The sequence below is a fragment of the Oncorhynchus kisutch genome, linkage group LG24 (genome assembly GCF_002021735.2).
Source record: "Oncorhynchus kisutch isolate 150728-3 linkage group LG24, Okis_V2, whole genome shotgun sequence".
NCBI lineage: Eukaryota > Metazoa > Chordata > Actinopteri > Salmoniformes > Salmonidae > Oncorhynchus > Oncorhynchus kisutch.
Window position 1 is genome coordinate 34,568,585 of NC_034197.2, and position 20,772 is coordinate 34,589,356.

The following is a 20,772-nucleotide window of genomic DNA, read 5'->3' on the forward strand; positions in this document are numbered from 1 at the left end:
TTGTATATCATTGTTATTGTATATCATTGTTATTGTATATCATTGTTATTGTATATCATTGTTATTGTATATCATTGTTATTGTATATCATTGTTATTGTATGCCTATTTATTAATCATAACAAGTTCTTTAAATATGCTAAACCTGTTTAGTTCAATTCTGGTGATACATTTTCATTGGCTAAATGAATGATACAGTGAATTATAAGTGAAATAATCTGTAAACAATTGTTGGAAAAATGACTTGTGTCATACAAAGTAAATGTCCTAACCGACTTGCCGAGTTTTAATAATAACCTAAGTGAATGTAAACTTCATGCTTCAACTGTATATACTGTATTCTATACTATTCTACTGTATCTTAGTCTATGCTGCTCTGACATTGCTTGCCCAAATATGTATATATTCCTAATTCCATTCCGTTACTTTAGATGTGTGTGTATTGTTGTGATATTGTTAGATATTACTGCACTGTTAGAGCTAAAACCACAAGCATTTTGCTATACCCGCAATAACATCTGCTAAACACATGTATGTGACAAATAACATTAGATTTGATTTGAAGTAATGTAACAGGTAGGGAGGATGAGCTCCTCTGTGGTGGTTGGCAAACCCTCAGCCTCCTGGCCCATAGCCCTGCGTGGAATCCACTGCGCCACAAAAGCCAAGTAGATATCCACGTTTATAAATACAGGTTCTCTACAGTTATTTTAATTTCTGGTCGTAAACATTATTTTGAGTTAATTCTATGATGAGAAGGGTGTTCAATTTATTTTACTGTACAAGGGAAGGGTCATGTGAAAAATGTTTACGTTGGGGGGTGCATAGTTTTTATGACCCCCCCATAGTAAATTTCGATGTGTCCCTTATTTGTCACCCAAAAAGGAGTTAGGTTTGCCTTAATAACCACATATAACCTCAAATAAATCTCCTCTCAGGTACAGTATATCATCCTTCTAATGGCTTCCAGATGCTACGCCATGTTTCACTGTCATGGTGATGTAATGGTGATGCACCAGTAAAGGCCAAGTAAAGGGAAGCCTTGAGATGACCAGTATGAGCGGTCTGATGTCATATAATCATATTTGACACACAAACATTTAAACCACATCTGCAACCATTAGTGTGTAGCTGGGAGAGAGAAAGAGATAGAGAGAAAGAAAGAGCGAGAGAAAGAGAGAGAAAGAAAGAAAGAGCGAAAGAGAGAGAGAGAGAGAGAGAGAGACCAGCCTTTTAAGAGATTTGATAGTGATTTGAAGCGTCACAGTTGTGGGGAATACTGCACATTTTAGTGTGATGCAATTTCAAAAGCCTCGAAAGCAACTTATAAAGACTTTAATCCAATTAATGACACATTTTTTTCAGAGCTATTCGTCACAAGCAAGTATCGTTCTTGATTTTTGTTTTTTGCTAAATGTTTGATATAGTTTCATCGATGACAACCGCAAATTGCTTTCGGAGAGTGTGAAAATGTGAAATATTTTGTTGAGGCTGATCTGCGTTTTGGAATGTTTCAATGACTGCGTATTTTTAGGAGCAAGTTCAAGAAACATCAAGATGGAATTTCCAGGTAAGTGATTGCACATCTCACTGTTTTATGTAAACTTCAAGCAAATATTGTATGTTTAATCATGTAAATATTATAACTATGCTAAATATTATAGTAGACCACTGTCCAGCTATAGGACTGAGATGTGATGGTGATTTTCTGCTGTCAGTCACCTTTTCTATCAGCATACGCCACAGTAGCCTGGCTGTAATTATAGCTACTGTACAATACAAATATGTAGATTTTGCAGTAATACACCAAAAGTTCTAGCTTACAAATAGTTGCATGTTAAAATGCTCCAATTAATTACATGGGTACACAGCTGAAATTTGGCGCGTGGGCTTGCGTTGTGATGATGCGCAAAGTTCTTCAATTCAAGTCATACTCGCTCACACATTGTTGTTTCAGTTTGCCAGTTAGCAGTTTTCTTATTTAAACCGAAAAGTGTGACGAGGTTTACCTCGACCCTCTGTCTGTCCATTCATCCGTATGCAACTGTACCTCATCTCTCACGCACTGCGTTGGCGCGTATTTGCCATGGTTCTGGATTCATGGTAGCCTAAACGACACTATACTTCTTCCAGCCACTTAAGCGAAACTGCCCCTAAAAAACAACTTCTCATTTAGAAAACAACCTGTGTCGCATTGGTATGTTATAAACATTTATTTTAATGTCAAAATTGACTACAAAGAATTTTGGTCATAAAGTCGGTCTCCTCCAAAACTGAGTTTTGTGAGACTTAAGGTCAGGACTGCGTCACAATGTAAATTAAAGTTGGGTTTGCAGCACACAAGTATCATCAATTCAGGTGGGCAGCTGCAGGTGACCCAATATTAATGCCAGTTGTAAACTTGGGTTGCCTTTGGATGTCCCTATGGGGCTAGTTAGGGACCATCTGTAAATTGCACAATGTACATGGGACAATATGTTAAAATTCAAATAGCTCCAAATTACAATGACTTAAAAACCTCAAACCAACTATAAATTGTAGAAATACATATACAAATATTAAAATAATTTAATGAGAAAACTAAAAATTGTGCAACATGGAAATATTGTCTAATTTACATTGTGTAATTTATTGATGGTCCCTAACTAATCCTGGAGACAGGCTATCCACAGTAGGGTGATCACATTGTGCGGGATAGTCACGCATTTTGTCCCGTTGTCCCGCTTCCTGCAACCAAACAATCATGTCCCACATTTTATCAACACATTAAAACACCACTAATTTACAAAAAAGGTTGATTTGTCCCATATTTCAGTCAGACTTCCTATTCATTTGATGAGAATTGACATTCCAACCTGTCTCTTTTGCAGTCAAGTTGTGCTTATGACAAGATGTTATATCAAGGATGTGGTGCTGGTGATGATAAACACTTCTTCAATCGTTGTTAAAATATGATATTCTGTGCAGTGCAAGAAGAGACGTAGGCCAATGGCATATTGTCAACCAATCACATTTGTCAAATCCTTTCTGGCTAAATTCCAGCTTAACTTGGAGAGGACAGTTAACTATTTACAAAAAGCACGAGTCTAACGAAGAGCTACAAAAGTAAGCAAATAGCCGTATTAGACTGAAAGATATAAGGTCATTTCATCAAACTTGTGGCGCTCTTCATGCTCATTAGTTGCACATTCAACATATTTGCTGCTACTTAACTCAAAAAAGTCTCCCTTCCTAACTGTGTACATTCCCAGAGACCAACCAGAAATGTTTCATTGGCCAAATATTCTCAGATTTTCATAAAACAACCACACGTGCACTCACACAAAAATCTCCCTCCTGCAGCACAGAGCAAGCTAATTGATGCGCACATTGCCTATTTTTGCAACACGCTAAATTTTGGTGATGAATAAGTGGTTTCTCATTTATGCATCACCGAAATTTTGATCCCACTGCTAACAGCAAACTGTGGGGTTAGCCGGACTGGGACTCGAACCTGGGTCTTGATTAGGCCATTAGGTGTGTACTTATGTTGTTACTATATGAGGAAAAAATTGACCATTAAGTATTCAAATGTAGTAAAACAGTAAAAAAATATATAATTTTTTTTTGAGATGAGATGAACCTAACTATTGATCAGTTTGATCTAGTATCAGCTTTGGTCCCTGTTGTGTACCATGTGAACTACAGCTGACGATTTTAAAAGAACGAAACATTATCAGCCCTCTTGGGGCCATTGGTTAATGGACCACACTACTACTACTCCTGTGTTCCAAATGGCTCTCGGCGCGCATGCCAGTAGCCATTCAATAACCAACCACCATGGTGTTTGTGAGTGCTGGTGTATTCTATTCCTCACTAACTTCAGTAATCTTCAGATTTCCAGGTTTGGGGCCCTTTTCCCCTCCTGGACAAGCCTTGATGAGAGCACATCATGATCAGACAACAGCAGTGTCCCATATCCAGAGGCGTTGTCTTATAGGATGAGAATATAGGATGGTTATTTTTGGAACTAGTCTGTCTAGAACTATAATGCCTTTGTTTATCTGTGGAGGTGACTGTCCATCATTTGAAGCCAGTGAGAAACTCACTCATACATGTGTGCCAACGTAGGATCATCCTCAGTGTGACTGTTGACATATTTCAATGAAATGTTCCCAAAATAGTTTAGGGATGAGGATAATCCAAACGTAGGGAAGATTAAAGTATACATCAACAAATGATAGAAGTAGATTCAAATATAGCAAGAGGTGGTTGTAGTCAGACCAAACTTGATAATTAGTTTAAACTTGAAGCATTTACCTTGGTGTAATCATGCATTCAGATACATTCAGACTACTTGTTTACTTGTTTGACTGATGAGTCAGTGCTGCCTGTGGATGTCATGAGCAGCATTTGAATCATGATTTTCTTTCTAGTGCAAAACAAGTTACTCTCTCTTTGAAAAGTTACATCACAGGTCACAAACACACAGCAGCTCCCGGCAGGAGGACATTTTTTGCATCAGACGTCATAATGACGTCACATTTGGTTGAAATCTGGTTGAAGTGATAACTGGTAAACAGATTACAACCAGGTAGTGACGCCTTTTTCTGGTCGCCAAAAATGACTTTCTTCCATCAGTAAAAATGTCAGCGTCATGTCCTTGCAATCAGTTTTGCCTGCTGGGCTTGAGCCTACTGCTGTCAATTCTCCACATCTATGATGGTTGACCTGAAATAGACCGTTAATTAACAACATCGTTGGTTTGAACATGAAACTCCCTGCCTGCCTGCAATCCTGCCGCTATAAAATGTAGGCATTATAACTCTGACAAGACGCTTTCTCGTTTACACTGTAATTAGAGCTCTCTCATTTTCACTGTAATTAGAGCTCTCCCATTACACTGTAATTAGAGCTCTCTCATTTACACTGTAATTAGAGCTCTCTCATTTACACTGTAAATAGAGCTCTCTCATTGACACTGTAATTAGAGCGCTCTCATTTACACTGTAATTAGAGCTCTCTCATTTTCACTGTAATTAGAGCTCTCTCATTGACACTGTAATTAGAGCTCTCTCATTTACACTTCATTTAGAGCTCTCTCATTTACACTGTAAATAGAGCTCTCTCATTTACACTTCATTTAGAGCTCTCTCATTTACACTGTAAATAGAGCTCTCTCATTTACACTTCATTTAGAGCTCTCTCATTTACACTTCATTTAGAGCTCTCTCATTTACACTTCATTTAGAACTCACTCATTTACACTGTATATAGAGCTCTCTCATTTACACTGTATATAGAGCTCTCTCATTTACACTGTATATAGAGCTCTCTCATTTACACTGTATATAGAGCTCTCTCATTACACTGTAAATAGAGCTCTCTCATTACACTGTAAATAGAGCTCTCTCATTACACTGTAAATAGAGCTCTCTCATTACACTGTAAATAGAGCTCTCTCATTTACACTTCATTTAGAGCTCTCTCATTTACACTTCATTTAGAGCTCTCTCATTTACACTTCATTTAGAGCTCTCTCATTACACTGTAAATAGAGCTCTCCCATTACACTGCAATTAGAGCTCTCTCATTTACACTGTAATTAGAGCTGTCCCATTTACACTGTTATTAGAGCAACACAAGAGTGTTTCTATATGTTATTGATACTGACCATTAGGCTCACAGGTTTAAGTTGTGTTTATAACCATCAGAATGACATTTCCAAGATCTACTGGAGTGTAACCCAGAGAGTGCTTGTCTCTCGTGTTTAACATCCAAAGTTCCACCACTGCCATTTTACAGCATGCTCCAAATCAAATTATGTAATGAAGAGCCTGCTTTAAAACGTAATTAGGTTACACATTTTGAATTTGACTAAGGAAAGTTGTCAGCTCGAGCCAGCAATTTAATCACAGAGTTAGAGAAAAGTCATGCTTCAAGTGAAGGCCTTTTCATTACACATAGATAATTGGGGTGACATATTTCAAGCCTATTTGATAGTAAGTCTGATCTTGGCTTGTTATCAGCTACTCAGAGAAGAAGCCGTGGCAGAGAACCCTTTAGGCATCCGTTATGATTTCACCAATCTGGCAGTGGAAAGTGTCAGTAGTGCTAATTTTCCCAGAAATGCAAAGTTACTGAAATATCACATATTGTAGATAAGGGCCATTTTTAACCTTCATTTAAGCAGGGGATAGTCCCATTGAGACTAACGTATCGTTTACAAGGAACAACTGCAGCATGTCCAGAGATACAACCTCCCTCATCATCACCCAGTGCCTGGGCTTACCTCCGCTGTACCCGCACCCCACCATACCCCTGTCTGCGCATTATGCCCTGAATATATTCTACCATGCCCAGAAACCTGCTCCTCTTATTCTCTGTCCCCAACGCTCTAGGCGACCAGTTTTGATAGCCTTTAGCCGCACCCTCATACTACTCCTTCTCTGTTCCGCGGGTGATGTGGAGGTAAACCCAGGCCCTGCATGTCCCCAGGCACCCTCATTTGTTGACTTCTGTGATCGAAAAAGCCTTGGTTTCATGCCTGTCAACATCAGAAGCTTCCTCCCTAAGTTTGTTTTACTCACTGCTTTAGCACACTCTGCTAACCCTGATGTCCTTGCTGTGTCTGAATCCTGGCTCAGGAAGGCCACCAAAAATTCAGAGATTTCCATACCCAACTATAACATCTTCCGTCAAGATAGAACTGCCAAAGGGGGCGGAGTTGCAGTTTACTGCAGAGATAGCCTGCAAAGTAATGTCATACTTTCCAGGTCCATACCCAAACAGTTCGAACTACTAATTTTGAAAATTACTCTCTCCAGAAATAAGTCTCTCACGGTTGCCGCCTGCTACCGACCCCCCTCAGCTCCCAGCTGTGCCCTGGACACCATTTGTGAATTGATCGCCCCCCATCTAGCTTCAGAGTTTGTTCTGTTAGGTGACCTAAACTGGGATATGCTTAACACCTCGCCAGTCCTACAATCTAAGCTAGATGCCCTCAATCTCACACAAATCATCAAGGAACCCACCAGGTACAACCCTAACTCTGTAAACAAGGGCACCCTCATAGACGTCATCCTGACCAACTGGCCCTCCAAATACACCTCCGCTGTCTTCAACCAGGATCTCAGCGATCACTGCCTCATTGCCTGTATCCGCTACGGAGCCGCAGTCAAACGACCACCCCTCATCACTGTCAAACGCTCCCTAAAACACTTCTGTGAGCAGGCCTTTCTAATCGACCTGGCCCGGGTATCCTGGAAGGACATTGACCTCATCCCGTCAGTTGAGGATGCCTGGTCATTCTTTAAAAGTAACTTCCTCACCATTTTAGATAAGCATGCTCCGTTCAAAAAATGCAGAACTAAGAACAGATACAGCCCTTGGTTCACCCCAGACCTGACTGCCCTCGACCAGCACAAAAACATCCTGTGGCGGACTGCAATAGCATCGAATAGTCCCCGTGATATGCAACTGTTCAGGGAAGTCCGGAACCAATACACGCAGTCAGTCAGGAAAGCTAAGGCCAGCTTCTTCAGGCAGAAGTTTGCATCCTGTAGCTCCAACTCCAAAAAGTTCTGGGACACCGTGAAGTCCATGGAGAACAAGAGCACCTCCTCCCAGCTGCCCACTGCACTGAGGCTAGGTAACACGGTCACCACTGATAAATCCATGATTATCGAAAACTTCAATAAGCATTTCTCAACGGCTGGCCATGCCTTCCGCCTGGCTACTTCAACCTCGGCCAACAGCTCCGCCCCCCCCGCAGCTCCTCGCCCAAGCCTCTCCAGGTTCTCCTTTAACCAAATCCAGATAGCAGACGTTCTGAAAGAGCTGCAAAACCTGGACCCGTACAAATCAGCTGGGCTTGACAATCTGGACCCTCTATTTCTGAAACTATCTGCCACCATTGTCGCAACCCCTATTACCAGCCTGTTCAACCTCTCTTTCATATCGTCTGAGATCCCCAAGGATTGGAAAGCTGCCGCAGTCATCCCCCTCTTCAAAGGGGGAGACACCCTGGACCCAAACTGTTACAGACCTATATCCATCCTGCCCTGCCTATCTAAGGTCTTCGAAAGCCAAGTCAACAAACAGGTCACTGACCATCTCGAATCCCACCGCACCTTCTCCGCTGTGCAATCTGGTTTCCGAGCCGGTCATGGGTGCACCTCAGCCACACTCAAGGTACTCAACGATATCATAACCGCCATCGATAAAAGACAGTACTGTGCAGCCGTCTTCATCGACCTTGCCAAGGCTTTCGACTCTGTCAATCACCATATTCTTATCGGCAGACTCAGGAGCCTCGGTTTTTCGGATGACTGCCTTGCCTGGTTCACCAATTACTTTGCAGACAGAGTTCAGTGCGTCAAATCGGAGGGCATGCTGTCTGGTCCTCTGGCAGTCTCTATGGGGGTGCCACAGGGTTCAATTCTCGGGCCGACTCTTTTCTCTGTGTATATCAATGATGTTGCTCTTGCTGCGGGCGATTCCCTGATCCACCTCTACGCAGACGACACCATTCTATATACCTTCGGCCCGTCTTTGGACACTGTGCTATCTAACCTCCAAACAAGCTTCAATGCCATACAACACTCCTTCCGTGGCCTCCAACTGCTCTTAAACGCTAGTAAAACCAAATGCATGCTTTTCAACCGGTCGCTGCCTGCACCCGCATGCCCGACTAGCATCACCACCCTGGATGGTTCCGACCTAGAATATGTGGACGTCTATAAGTACCTAGGTGTCTGGCTAGACTGCAAACTCTCCTTCCAGACTCATATCAAACATCTCCAATCGAAAATCAAATCAAGAGTCGGCTTTCTATTCCGCAACAAAGCCTCCTTCACTCACGCCGCCAAGCTTACCCTAGTAAAACTGACTATCCTACCGATCCTCGACTTCGGCGATGTCATCTACAAAATGGCTTCCAACACTCTACTCAGCAAACTGGATGCAGTCTATCACAGTGCCATCCGTTTCGTCACTAAAGCACCTTATACCACCCACCACTGCGACTTGTATGCTCTAGTCGGCTGGCCCTCGCTACATATTCGTCGCCAGACCCACTGGCTCCAGGTCATCTACAAGTCCATGCTAGGTAAAGCTCCGCCTTATCTCAGCTCACTGGTCACGATGGCAACACCCATCCGTAGCACGCGCTCCAGCAGGTGTATCTCACTGATCATCCCTAAAGCCAACACCTCATTTGGCCGCCTTTCGTTCCAGTACTCTGCTGCCTGTGACTGGAACGAATTGCAAAAATCGCTGAAGTTGGAGACTTTTATCTCCCTCACCAACTTCAAACATCAGCTATCTGAGCAGCTAACCGATCGCTGCAGCTGTACATAGTCTATTGGTAAATAGCCCACCCTTTTTCACCTACCTCATCCCCATACTGTTTTTATTTATTTACTTTTCTGCTCTTTTGCACACCAATATCTCTACCTGTACATGACCATCTGATTATTCATCACTCCAGTGTTAATCTTCAAAATTGTAATTATTTGCCTACCTCCTCATGCCTTTTGCACACATTGTATATAGACTCCCCCTTTGGTTTCTACTGTGTTATTGACTTGTTAATTGTTTACTCCATGTGTAACTCTTTGTTGTCTGCTCACACTGCTATGCTTTATCTTGGCCAGGTTGCAGTTGCAAATGAGAACTTGTTCTCAACTAGCCTACCTGGTTAAATAAAGGTGAAAAAAAAAAAAAGACTTGTATATGTAAGACGGGCAGCTTTATCACTCAATTTCCATGTAATCACACATAATTGCAATTTAGGGACATATACTTCTGTTCCTACTGATACAGGCTTTGTTTTTTTGCATTATATTTTGAGGTTGGATGTTATCACCATAGCACTTATTTTATTTTATTTTTTGTGGTATTTTTCTTAAAACTGCATTGTTGGTTAAGGGCTTGTACGTTAACATTTTCATTGTATACCTGCACATGTGACAAATAAAATTAGATTCGATTTGATTTGACATGGGACGCACCGATTGGTGTCACCTCGTTAGTCAGTATGTGTTACACCTGTGCTGGTTGCCATCTTGTAAGTGGGAAATTGTTTCACCTGTGCTGGCCCAGGTGCTATTTAAGAGTGGCTGGCCCAGTGCTCCAGTGGTCTTGAGAGATGTGGAGGATTAACATGTTTAATTGACTCTCACTATTTGAGTTCTAGAAAAACAATACTTTATCTAATCATTCCTGTTTTGGATTAGCTCCACTATTTGATTTGATGTGCATTCTTCTTTTGTTTGCCTCTTGGTGGGTGTCTTTTAGGTTCTAGTTGTTGTTGCTGATCGACTTTCAGTGGACACCCCCATGAGTGTCTTTCAGAACCTCTCCTAAAACCCAACCTGTTTTGTTTTGCTTGTTATCAGTGACTCATTGTTAGTTCCGCCTTCTGTTTGAGTGACAATTGTTGGTTTCTTCCTGGGGAACGTAACAGTACATATAGTAGGCCTACATCTATAAGAGTTTGCCTCCATGTAAGCAACATTTTATGATCAGTTGACCATCCACTTGTGTACAAAATGCCTTGGCTTATGCAACAATGCAGTCTGTGTTGTCAATCGCGCATCCATTTTTGATTTTTCCTTTATTTAACTAGGCAAGTCAGTTAAGAACAAATTTGTATTTTCAATGACGGCCTAGGAACAGTGGGTTAACTGCCTTGTTCAGGGGCAGAACGCCAGATTTGTACCTTGTCAGCTCGGAGGTTTGAACTTGCAACCCTCCGGTTACTAGTCCAACGCTCTAACCACTAGGCTACCCAGCCACCCCAACTGTGATCTCTATAAAAAGCTGTAACCCTATTGGGCCATAGATGGTCACACCATCACTACACTTAGAAAAAAAGGTGTTATCTAGAACCTAAAAGGGTTCTTCAGCTGTCCCAATAGAAGAACCCGCGTTAGTTCCAGGTAGAACCCTTGTTGTTTCCAGGTAGAACACTTTTTGTTCTAAGTATAAACTGGTTTGGGTTCCATGTAGAACCCTTTCTACAGAGGGTTCTACATGGAACCCAAAATGGTTCTAACTTGAACAAAAAGGGGTTATCCAATGGGAACAGCCAAAGAACTCTTTTGGAACCTTTTTTTCGAAGAGTTTAAGAACCAGTCAAATCCACTTTCTACAATGAAAACAAGCTACATACTGTATCAACTCATTACACATTTCATTCCTATAGAGTGAGGGGATTACTGTACAAGTTTGCAACAGGAGTGTGCCCTGAACAATTGACTGAATGGAAGATGTAACCATTTATAGCTGAAAAGAATACAATATTACCTTGAGAATCATAAATATTGTTTGGCCGTTACTGGCATCTCCCAGATTTGTATTCAACAGTAAATCCTGGCTTGTGTGACTGTCCTCCATCCTTATATATTCTGAGCTCCCTGATTGGTCTGTGCTATCTCCTTCTCAATTATATCAGTTTTTGTACTCGCATAAGAAATAAGGTATAAATCTGATGAGTTATGTTCTCTTGGAAATGTAAAGCCTTGAATCAAGACCTCCCAATTACTCCCTTCTCCTTATCTTATCTGTTAGCAGGTGCTTCAAGTAGAGGGTAAAGACTCGTGCCAATAAAGTCATAGCATCATGACATCTAAATTCCCCCCATCTCTACACTACCACCACCAGTATGGCATGGTTTGGCCGTTTGGATGGGGTGGCTGTCATTCCACCACGTGGCCTCGCCTCCTATGGATGCTGTGTGTGGGGATGAGCCCTGGGTCCTGGGCCTCCCATCAACACTTCCATCCCCACTCCATCAAGATCCCTGGAGACATCACCCTTGGAGGCCTGTTCCCCATCCACGCCAGGGGGCCTCATGGCCTGCCCTGTGGGGAGATCAAGAAGGAGAAAGGCATTCACCGCATGGAGGCTATGCTCTACGCCCTGGACCAGATCAACAGTGACCCGGAGCTACTCCCCAACATCACTCTGGGGGCCAGGATCCTGGACACATGCTCTAGAGACACCTACGCCCTGGAACAGTCGCTCACCTTCGTCCAGGCCCTCATCCAGAAGGACACCTCGGACATACGCTGCTCCAACGGAGAGCCGCCCATCATCCGCAAGCCTGAGCGTGTGATAGGGGTGATCGGGGCCTCAGCCAGCTCTGTGTCCATCATGGTTGCCAACGTGCTGCGTCTATTTGAGGTGAGATCAATGTGAATGTCCTATACGTGGTGGGAGTTTCCATTGGCCAGTTTGTTTGTGTTTGTAAGTCATTTGTTACAGTGTTTTGATGTTGGACCAGTGTGTTATCATGTTAGACAATGTGTATGGTTGTTCTTGGCGATACATGGGGTCAGGGTGACCCTGGCGCTGTGGCTGTGGAATGCCATCGCTCTCCCACAATCCCCTCTGAGAGGGGGCAGTCACATGGGGCTGCTCTGGGACAGTCCATTCAGCTGACTTAGAGCTACAGTTAATTGACAATAAGGATTTAGACAGTGGAGCTAATCATGTTTATGGCTTTGATCAGCCTAAAGGTTCCGGTATTGTATTCTCTGGGCTGGATTGAGCCTGCTGGATAGAGTTCGGGTAGGAGTTGAGTAACAACAAACTTTTCATTACAGTTTTTCTACTTTATCTCTACTTCATCACATTTGGTGTCAAGGCAAAAGTTATGAAGGCCAATAATCTACTCACAAATTGAATTGTGAATGGAATGGAATGGAAATATACTGAGTTTGATTCATTATGGGACTCAATCATCTACTTTCTTGTGAATTGGTCAGATATGATCTGTGGTCATATGTGTTATTAGGCTACAGACTGTACAATAAGATTGGTAGTAAAAAAAATAAAGCCTTTTGGGAACTAACACTCACACTTGACTTTTTTTCCCCCTTACTAGCTCTGACTTTGCTGATAAGCTACTTTATTAAGGAAACATGTACTTACCATGACTGTGATATGTGGTTGTCCCACCTAGCTATCTTAAGTCGAATGCAGTAACTGTACCAGGCTCTGGATAAGAGCCTAAAATGTCAAATGTAATGGTATGATTCTGCCATAATCAGAATGATACAGTTATCACCATGGTAACTCATTAGGTCCAGGGTGTGTAGTATACACTACACTATGAAACCAGGGTGTGTAGTATACACTACACTATGAAACCAGGGTGTGTAGTATACACTACACTATGAAACCAGGGTGTGTAGTATACACTACACTATGAAACCAGGGTGTGTAGTATACACTACACTATGAAACCAGGGTCTGTAGTATACACTACACTATGAAACCAGGGTGTGTAGTATACACTACACTATGAAACCAGGGTCTGTAGTATACACTACACTATGAAACCAGGGTCTGTAGTATACACCACACTATGAAACCAAGTTGTGTAGGATACACTACACTATGAAACCAGGGTCTGTAGTATACACTACACTATGAAACCAGGGTCTGTAGTATACACTACACTATGAAACCAGTGTGTGTAGTATACACTATACTATGAAACCAGGGTGTGTAGTATACACTATGAAACCAGGGTGTGTAGTATACACTACACTATGAAACCAGTGTGTATAGTATACACTACACTATGAAACCAGGGCGTGTAGTATACACTACACTATGAAACCAGGGTCTGTAGTATACACTACACTATGAAACCAGGGTCTGTAGTATACACTACACTATGAAACCAGGGTGTGTAGTATACACTACACTATGAAACCAGGGTGTGTAGTATACACTACACTATGAAACCAGTGTGTCTAGTATACACTACACTATGAAACCAGGGTGTGTAGTATACACTATGAAACCAGGGTGTGTAGTATACACTAAGAAACCACGGTGTGTAGTATACACTACACTATGAAACAGAATAGAAGGTATGGCTCTGATTAGGGAACAAAACAACCTTGTGTTCACACAGACATTTAGTGAACATTAAAATGATAAATATGTATGGGTAAACTGTATTAATGAATATATGATTAAAGCTCAACATGTGTCCTTTGTAGCGTAAGGTAATGCAGTCAATGGATTATGCTTTAATTACTACAAAGAATAATGACATAAATCATGCGTGAGATGGAACATGTAAATGTATTGGAGGGGAAGTCAAAAGCCCCAGGTAAACAGAACACAGAACAACCTCGCGGTTGCTGCTGCCAGACCTGGGCTTTCCAACTGAAGTCAGTAGGCATATGGAGATGTGATCATCTAAAAAGCTGAACAAATGGAATGCAAAATCTGAGAAAGACTCTAAACCGATCACTGAAAAAGATTTGTTAAACAAGAGTCTTCAGGTTAATAGGTGTTGTTGTACAGTAGTATTAATGACAGTGTACCTCAGTATCGTTTGCAATGCATGCTCTATCATGTCTCCTCCGCTTCATTGGGTCTTGTTGGCAGTCAGGCTCAAGAGCTCTTTACTCCGTATAGATAGTGTGCCAGAGAACAGGAAATGTGGAATCTCTGTAACTAATTGTCAGATTTGCACCATACTGTAAGCTTACTGAGTATTTCCCTCTTCTTCTTGGCCCTCCATGAAAATAAAATCCCATCCTACATGGGTCTTATGTAAGAAAGTGAATTGTGAAACGGAACAGCATTGTTAGGGATCCTTGTTGGCGTTTATGTGCTTTGAATCTAGGAAGAGGGAAATTGATTGTACGACACCTATTTGTCCGACTGCATAGTTATACAGTTGAAGTTGGAATTTTACATACACTTAGGTTGTTTTTCAACCACTCCACAAATTTGTTGTTAATTAACAAACTATAGTTTTGGCATGTCGGTTAGGACAACTACTTTGTGCATGACACAAGTCATTTTTCCAACAATTGTTTACAGACAGATTATTTCACTTATAATTCACTGTATCACAATTCCAGTGGGTCAGAAGTTAACATACACTAAGTTGACTGTGCATTTAAACAGCTTGGAAAAGTCCAGAAAATGATGTCATGGCTTTAGAAGCTTCTGATAGGCTAATTGACATCATTTGAGTCAATTGGAGGTGTACCTACCTATCCACATCGATGGAACAGTAGTGGAGAGGGTAGTAAGTTTTAAGTTCCTCGGCGTACACATCACAGACAAACTGAATTGGTCCACCCACACAGACAGCATCGTGAAGAAGGCACAGCAGCGCCTCTTCAACCTCAGGAGGCTGAAGAAATTCGGCTTTTCACCAAAAGCACTCACAAACTTCTACAGATGCACAATCGAGAGCATCCTGTCGGGCTGTATCACCGCCTGGTACGACAACTGCTCCGCCCACAACCATAAGGCTCTCCAGAGGGTAGTGAGGTCTGCACAACGCATCACCGGGGGCAAACTACCTGCCCTCCAGGACACCTACACCACCCGATGTCACAGGAAGGCCATAAAGATCATCAAGGACAACAACCACCCGAGCCACTGCCTGTTCACCCCGCTATCATCCAGAAGGCGAGGTCAGTACAGGTGCATCAAAGCTGGGACCGAGAGACTGAAAAACAGCTTCTATCTCAAGGCCATCAGACTGTTAAACAGCCACCACTAACATTGAGTGGCTGCTGCCAACACACTGACTCAACACCAGCCACATTAATAATGTGAATTGATGGGAAATTATGTAAAATATATCACTAGCCACTTTAAACAATGCTACCTAATATAATGTTTACATACCCTACATTATTCATCTCATATGTATACGTATATACTGTACTCTATATCATCTACTGCATCTTTATGTAATACATGTATCACTAGCCACATTAACTATGCCGCTTTGTTTACATACTCATCTCATATGTATATACTGTACTCGATACCATCTACTGTATCTTGCCTATGCCGCTCTGTACCATCACTCATTCATATATCTTTATGTACATATTCTTTATCCCCTTACACTTGCGTCTATAAGGTAGTAGTTTTGGAATTGTTAGCTAGATTACTTGTTGGTTATTACTGCATTGTCGGAACTAGAAGCACAAGCATTTCGCTACACTCGCATTAACATCTGCTAACCATGTGTATGTGACAAATAAAATTTGATTTGATTTGATTTGACCTGTGGATGTATTTCAAGGCCTACCTTCAAACTCAGTGCCTCTTTGCTTGACATCATGGGAAAATCAAAAGAAATCAGCCAAGACCTCAGAAAAAAAATTGTAGACCTCCACATGTCTGGTTCATCCTTGGGAGCAATTTCCAAATGGTACCACGTTCATCTGTACAAACAATAGTACGCAAATATAAACACCATGGGACCACGCAGCCGTCATACTGCTCCGGAAGGAGACGTGTTCTGTCTCCTAGAGATGAATGTACTTTGGTGTATCTTGTGAAGATGCTGGAGGAAACGGGTACAAAAGTATCTATATCCACACTAAAACGAGTCCTATATAGACATGCTCAGCAAGGAAGAAGCCACTGCTCCAAAACCGCCATGAAAAAGCCAGACTACGGTTTGCAACATCACATGGGGACAAAGATTGTTTCATCAGACCAGACAGTACAAAAATAGAACTGTTTGGCCATAATGACCATCATTATGTTTGGAGGAAAAAGGGGAAGGCTTGCAAGCCGAAGAACACCATCCCAACCGTGAAGCACGGGGGTGGCAGCATCATGTTGTGGTGGTGCTTTGCTGTAGGAGGGACTGGTGCACTTCACAAAATAGATGGCATCGTGAGGTAGGAAAATTATGTGGATCTATTGAAGCAACATCTCAAGACATCAGTCAGGAAGTTAAAGCTTGGTCATAAATGGGTCTTCCAAATGGACAATGACCCCAAGCATACTTCCAAAGTTGTGGCAAAATGGCTTAAGGACAACAAAGTCAAGGTATTGGAGTGGCCATCACAAAGCCCTGATCTCAATCCCATAGAATATGTGTGAGCAGAACTGAAAAAGCGTGTGCGAGCAAGGAGGCCAACAAACCTGACTCAGTTACAGGTCAGTGTCAGGAGGAATGGGCCAAAATTCACCCAACTTATTGTGGGAAGCTTGTGGAAGGCTACCTGAAATGTTTAACCCAAGTTAAACAATTTAAAGGCAATGCTACCAAATTCTAATTGAGTGTATGTAAACTTCTGACCCACTGGGAATGTGATGAAAGAAATAAAACTCTCTACTATTATTCTGATGTTTCACATCCTTAAAATAAAGTGGTGATCCTAACTGACCTAAGACAGGGAAATGTTTTACTCTGATTAAATGTCAGGAATTGTGAAAAACTGAGTTTAAATGTATTTGGCTAAGGTGTATGTAAACTTCCCACTTCAACTGTACGTACATCATATGTCGGCAAAGCCCATTTCCTTTTTCAAATGTTTTGTTAGACAAGCTATTTTCCAATGGTGTCCATTCTCTCAGTGGCCTTTCCTGACTTGCTCTCTGTTGGGTATCAATTTCAAAGCAAAAACAAACGCACAGTGAAACAACAACATTGCTATTTAAGCTCTAAAGGCCAATGGCTTCTGTTAGCCTATAATCCATCTATTCAGCCGAGAACTGTATTCTATATGGTACAAAATATCAACTCACACTCAACTGACAAATACACTGTAGAATGTTTTCATTATGAAAGGAAGCTGTTCAAATAGATTTGTAAAGAGGCACTGGGCAATGGGCATGCAGTGGGACAGCTGTCTGAAGACAAAACACTAATTAAACCTTCCACATTCAGACGATACGAGGACAAAAGAGGAACACTGCACAACGCAGCCTGTGCACCTTCATTAAAAGCACATTTTGCATTGGAGAGATGAAAACCATTGAACCACACAACTTGTTATGATTTGGGCCTGAGCATTGTTCAGTGGAGGGCAAACAAAGGTTTACTATGATCTATTGTTTTTGAGTTTATTTGAAGTTACAGCCATTTTTTTTTAAAGTACTGGACACAGATGTCAGTTGTGGATTTACATTTGGTTGTTGTCAACTTTTTTTTTTTTTTTTCACCTTTATTTAACCAGGGAGGCTAGTTGAGAACAAGTTCTCATTTGCAACTGCGACCTGGCCAAGATAAAGCATAGCAGTGTGAGCAGACAACAAAGAGTTACACATGGAGTAAACAATTAACAAGTCAATAACACAGTAGAAAACAAAGGGGGAGTCTATATACAATGTGTGCAAAAGGCATGAGGAGGTAGGCAAATAATTACAATTTTGCAGATTAACACTGGAGTGATGAATGATCAGATGGTCATGTACAGGTAGAGATATTGTTGTGCAAAAGAGCAGAAAAGTAAATAAATAAAAACAGTATGGGGATGAGGTAGGTGAAAAAGGGTGGGCTATTTACCAATAGACTATGTACAGCTGCAGCGATCGGTTAGCTGCTCAGATAGCTGATGTTTGAAGTTGGTGAGGGAGATAAAAGTCTCCAACTTCAGCGATTTTTGCAATTCGTTCCAGTCACAGGCAGCAGAGTACTGGAACGAAAGGCGGCCAAATGAGGTGTTGGCTTTAGGGATGATCAGTGAGATACACCTGCTGGAGCGCGTGCTACGGATGGGTGTTGCCATCGTGACCAGTGAGCTGAGATAAGGCGGAGCTTTACCTAGCATGGACTTGTAGATGACCTGGAGCCAGTGGGTCTGGCAACGAATATGTGCAGTGGTGGGTGGTATAAGGTGCTTTAGTGACAAAACGGATGGCACTGTGATAAACTGCATCCAGTTTGCTGAGTAGAGTGTTGGAAGCCATTTTGTAGATGACATCGCCGAAGTCGAGGATCGGTAGGATAGTCAGTTTTACTAGGGTAAGCTTGGCGGCGTGAGTGAAGGAGGCTTTGTTGCGGAATAGAAAGCCGACTCTTGATTTGATTTTCGATTGGAGATGTTTGATATGAGTCTGACGTGAATTCAATGTGAAAACAACATCAAATGTCACCAAGTCATTGGATTTAGGTAAAAATTTGATTGAAAAATATATGAAATGCCCTTTATGTTGTTGACTTTTTGCCAATCTAAGCAGTTTTCCATCTTGATTCATTGTCATCACATACATTTTTGGGGTTGAAATTAAGTGGAAACCAGTTTTTGCCCAGTGGGAGCTTTGTCTGAATTGCTGTTAAAAGGTAGGCAAAAAATGTTGTAATTATTATTTATATTCAGATAGAGGTACTTTTGAGTTTTAAAAAAACAGGGCCAGTTTAAATTAGTTGTGGAAGATTTAAGTCAGATTTGAGTGGTGGTAAGTTACGTCCAAATTGTCAGCACAGCACAGTAAATTGAGCATTAGCCCTGTCTGCCTGTCTATCCTCCAGCAGTTTTTTGCGCCAGTAAATCCTCTTAACAATCAAACATGTCAGGATGGGATATTGTGTTTTGTGATTGGTGAGGCTATTGTCTGTCAGCCCTATGTCAGTTCAGTGACTGTCTGAGAAGCCCTAGCTGCCAATGTTCTTCCTCCCTCAAAACAAGAGACACATTCACACACTGTACCTACAGCAATGTATGGCCACGGTCCTCAGATACAGTGTCTCAGTCCCCTGTCTCTAATCTATCAAAGAGCCAGCTAAAGAGAGGCAGACAGCCACACGCATAATCACTGTCATCCGCACTTATTTTGATTACAAACAGGTCATGAAGTGACAAAAAAGCACCGAACAGTGCTGTCAATTCCACTCAAACAGCGGCTACAGCACTTCAGCGACCTGCCAGCTGCATAATTGCAGAATGCTACGCCGTGGACCCTTCTGGAGATGTGGAGATGTGCTTCTGAATGTTTATTTAATGAAGAGACATTGCATTTTGGTTCAAGGAACATCTTTAGGTACTCAATTTTTTAGCATTCAGCGCTGTGGCACGGCCATGCTAATAGTCCTTCTAGACCCTGCTTTTTTACCTCAGGCCGATTTTTTTTTTACCTTTAAAAAAAAATCTAAATCTGTTAGTTCGCCTCAGAATGTATTAGATATTGCAATTAAATAGAAGCGAACTCTAAAATAAAATCATGATTTACAGTTTCCTTCCCTGAACTGAACATGTATCCATCACTGACGTCTACTGGACAGTATGTATGCCTGCCTCTACATACAGTTCATAATGTCTTTGTCTAGAACTTGTCACAGGATCTTTTAGTGGAAAGTATCCCCCTCTACAAGTATCTGATCCTTTCTTTCTTTGCCTCCAGTAAATGGCCAGTTCTAATTCCCCCTCGTGAGTTAACAGAACTCCCATGCTCCTCACTGACTGCTTGTCACACATTCTTAATGACACTTCCTTCACAATAAGCCATTTAACAGTAGCTGAGGAACCAGATAACATACAATGCAGCTGTTAGCCAGAGAATTAGGCAAGCCTTCCGGGACAATAAGCCCCTGGCCACCGCTCAGACCCCTGGCTATATTTAGAGCACTAGCAGGGAAGAGAAGAGACAAAAAATGAGAAGAAAAACGTTCAGCTCCAGGATACACTTCTCTAACCAACCAAAGCAAATGTTTGATAGAAAAAATACATTTAGGGAATTAAGCAAATTGGGAAGAACTGTGGGAAGCGTTTTAACTGCAATTTACTCAACTATAAATGGCTCGTGACGAACAAAGATATTGTGGAGAGTAAGCCATCGCTACTTAGGATAAAGTTTAGCATGTTAAACAGATTCAGAAGAGCAACGAATTGCAGCAAATAAGCTTCATTCATGGTTATGAGTGCAGCAATTACAGTTGCAAAGGGTCAGAAACTTTCCGATACATTTCCTGCATTTTCCCGGAAATTTTCCATGGGAAGTTAAGCCCTGGAATTTGGGGAATTTTGCTTAAATTAATTTTAAAAAGTTAGCTTATAAC

At 41.7% G+C, this 20,772-nt stretch overlaps 1 protein-coding gene across 2 annotated transcripts in view; it reads left to right on the forward strand.

Moving 5' to 3' along the window:
• The first annotated feature begins 1,214 nt into the window (after positions 1-1,214).
• The window catches only part of grm6a (glutamate receptor, metabotropic 6a), a 45,757-nt gene continuing 26,199 nt past the window's right edge, over positions 1,215-20,772 (forward strand). Inside the window, exons 1-2 of one of the 2 annotated variants that reach the window (XM_031803504.1) lie at positions 1,215-1,569; positions 11,553-12,167. In XM_031803504.1, coding sequence (XP_031659364.1) covers positions 11,604-12,167 — 564 coding nt within the window. In that variant the 5' untranslated portion in view covers positions 1,215-1,569; positions 11,553-11,603. The remainder of the gene's footprint in view (positions 1,570-11,552; positions 12,168-20,772) is intronic. The other variant, XM_031803503.1, reaches the window with a different exon arrangement.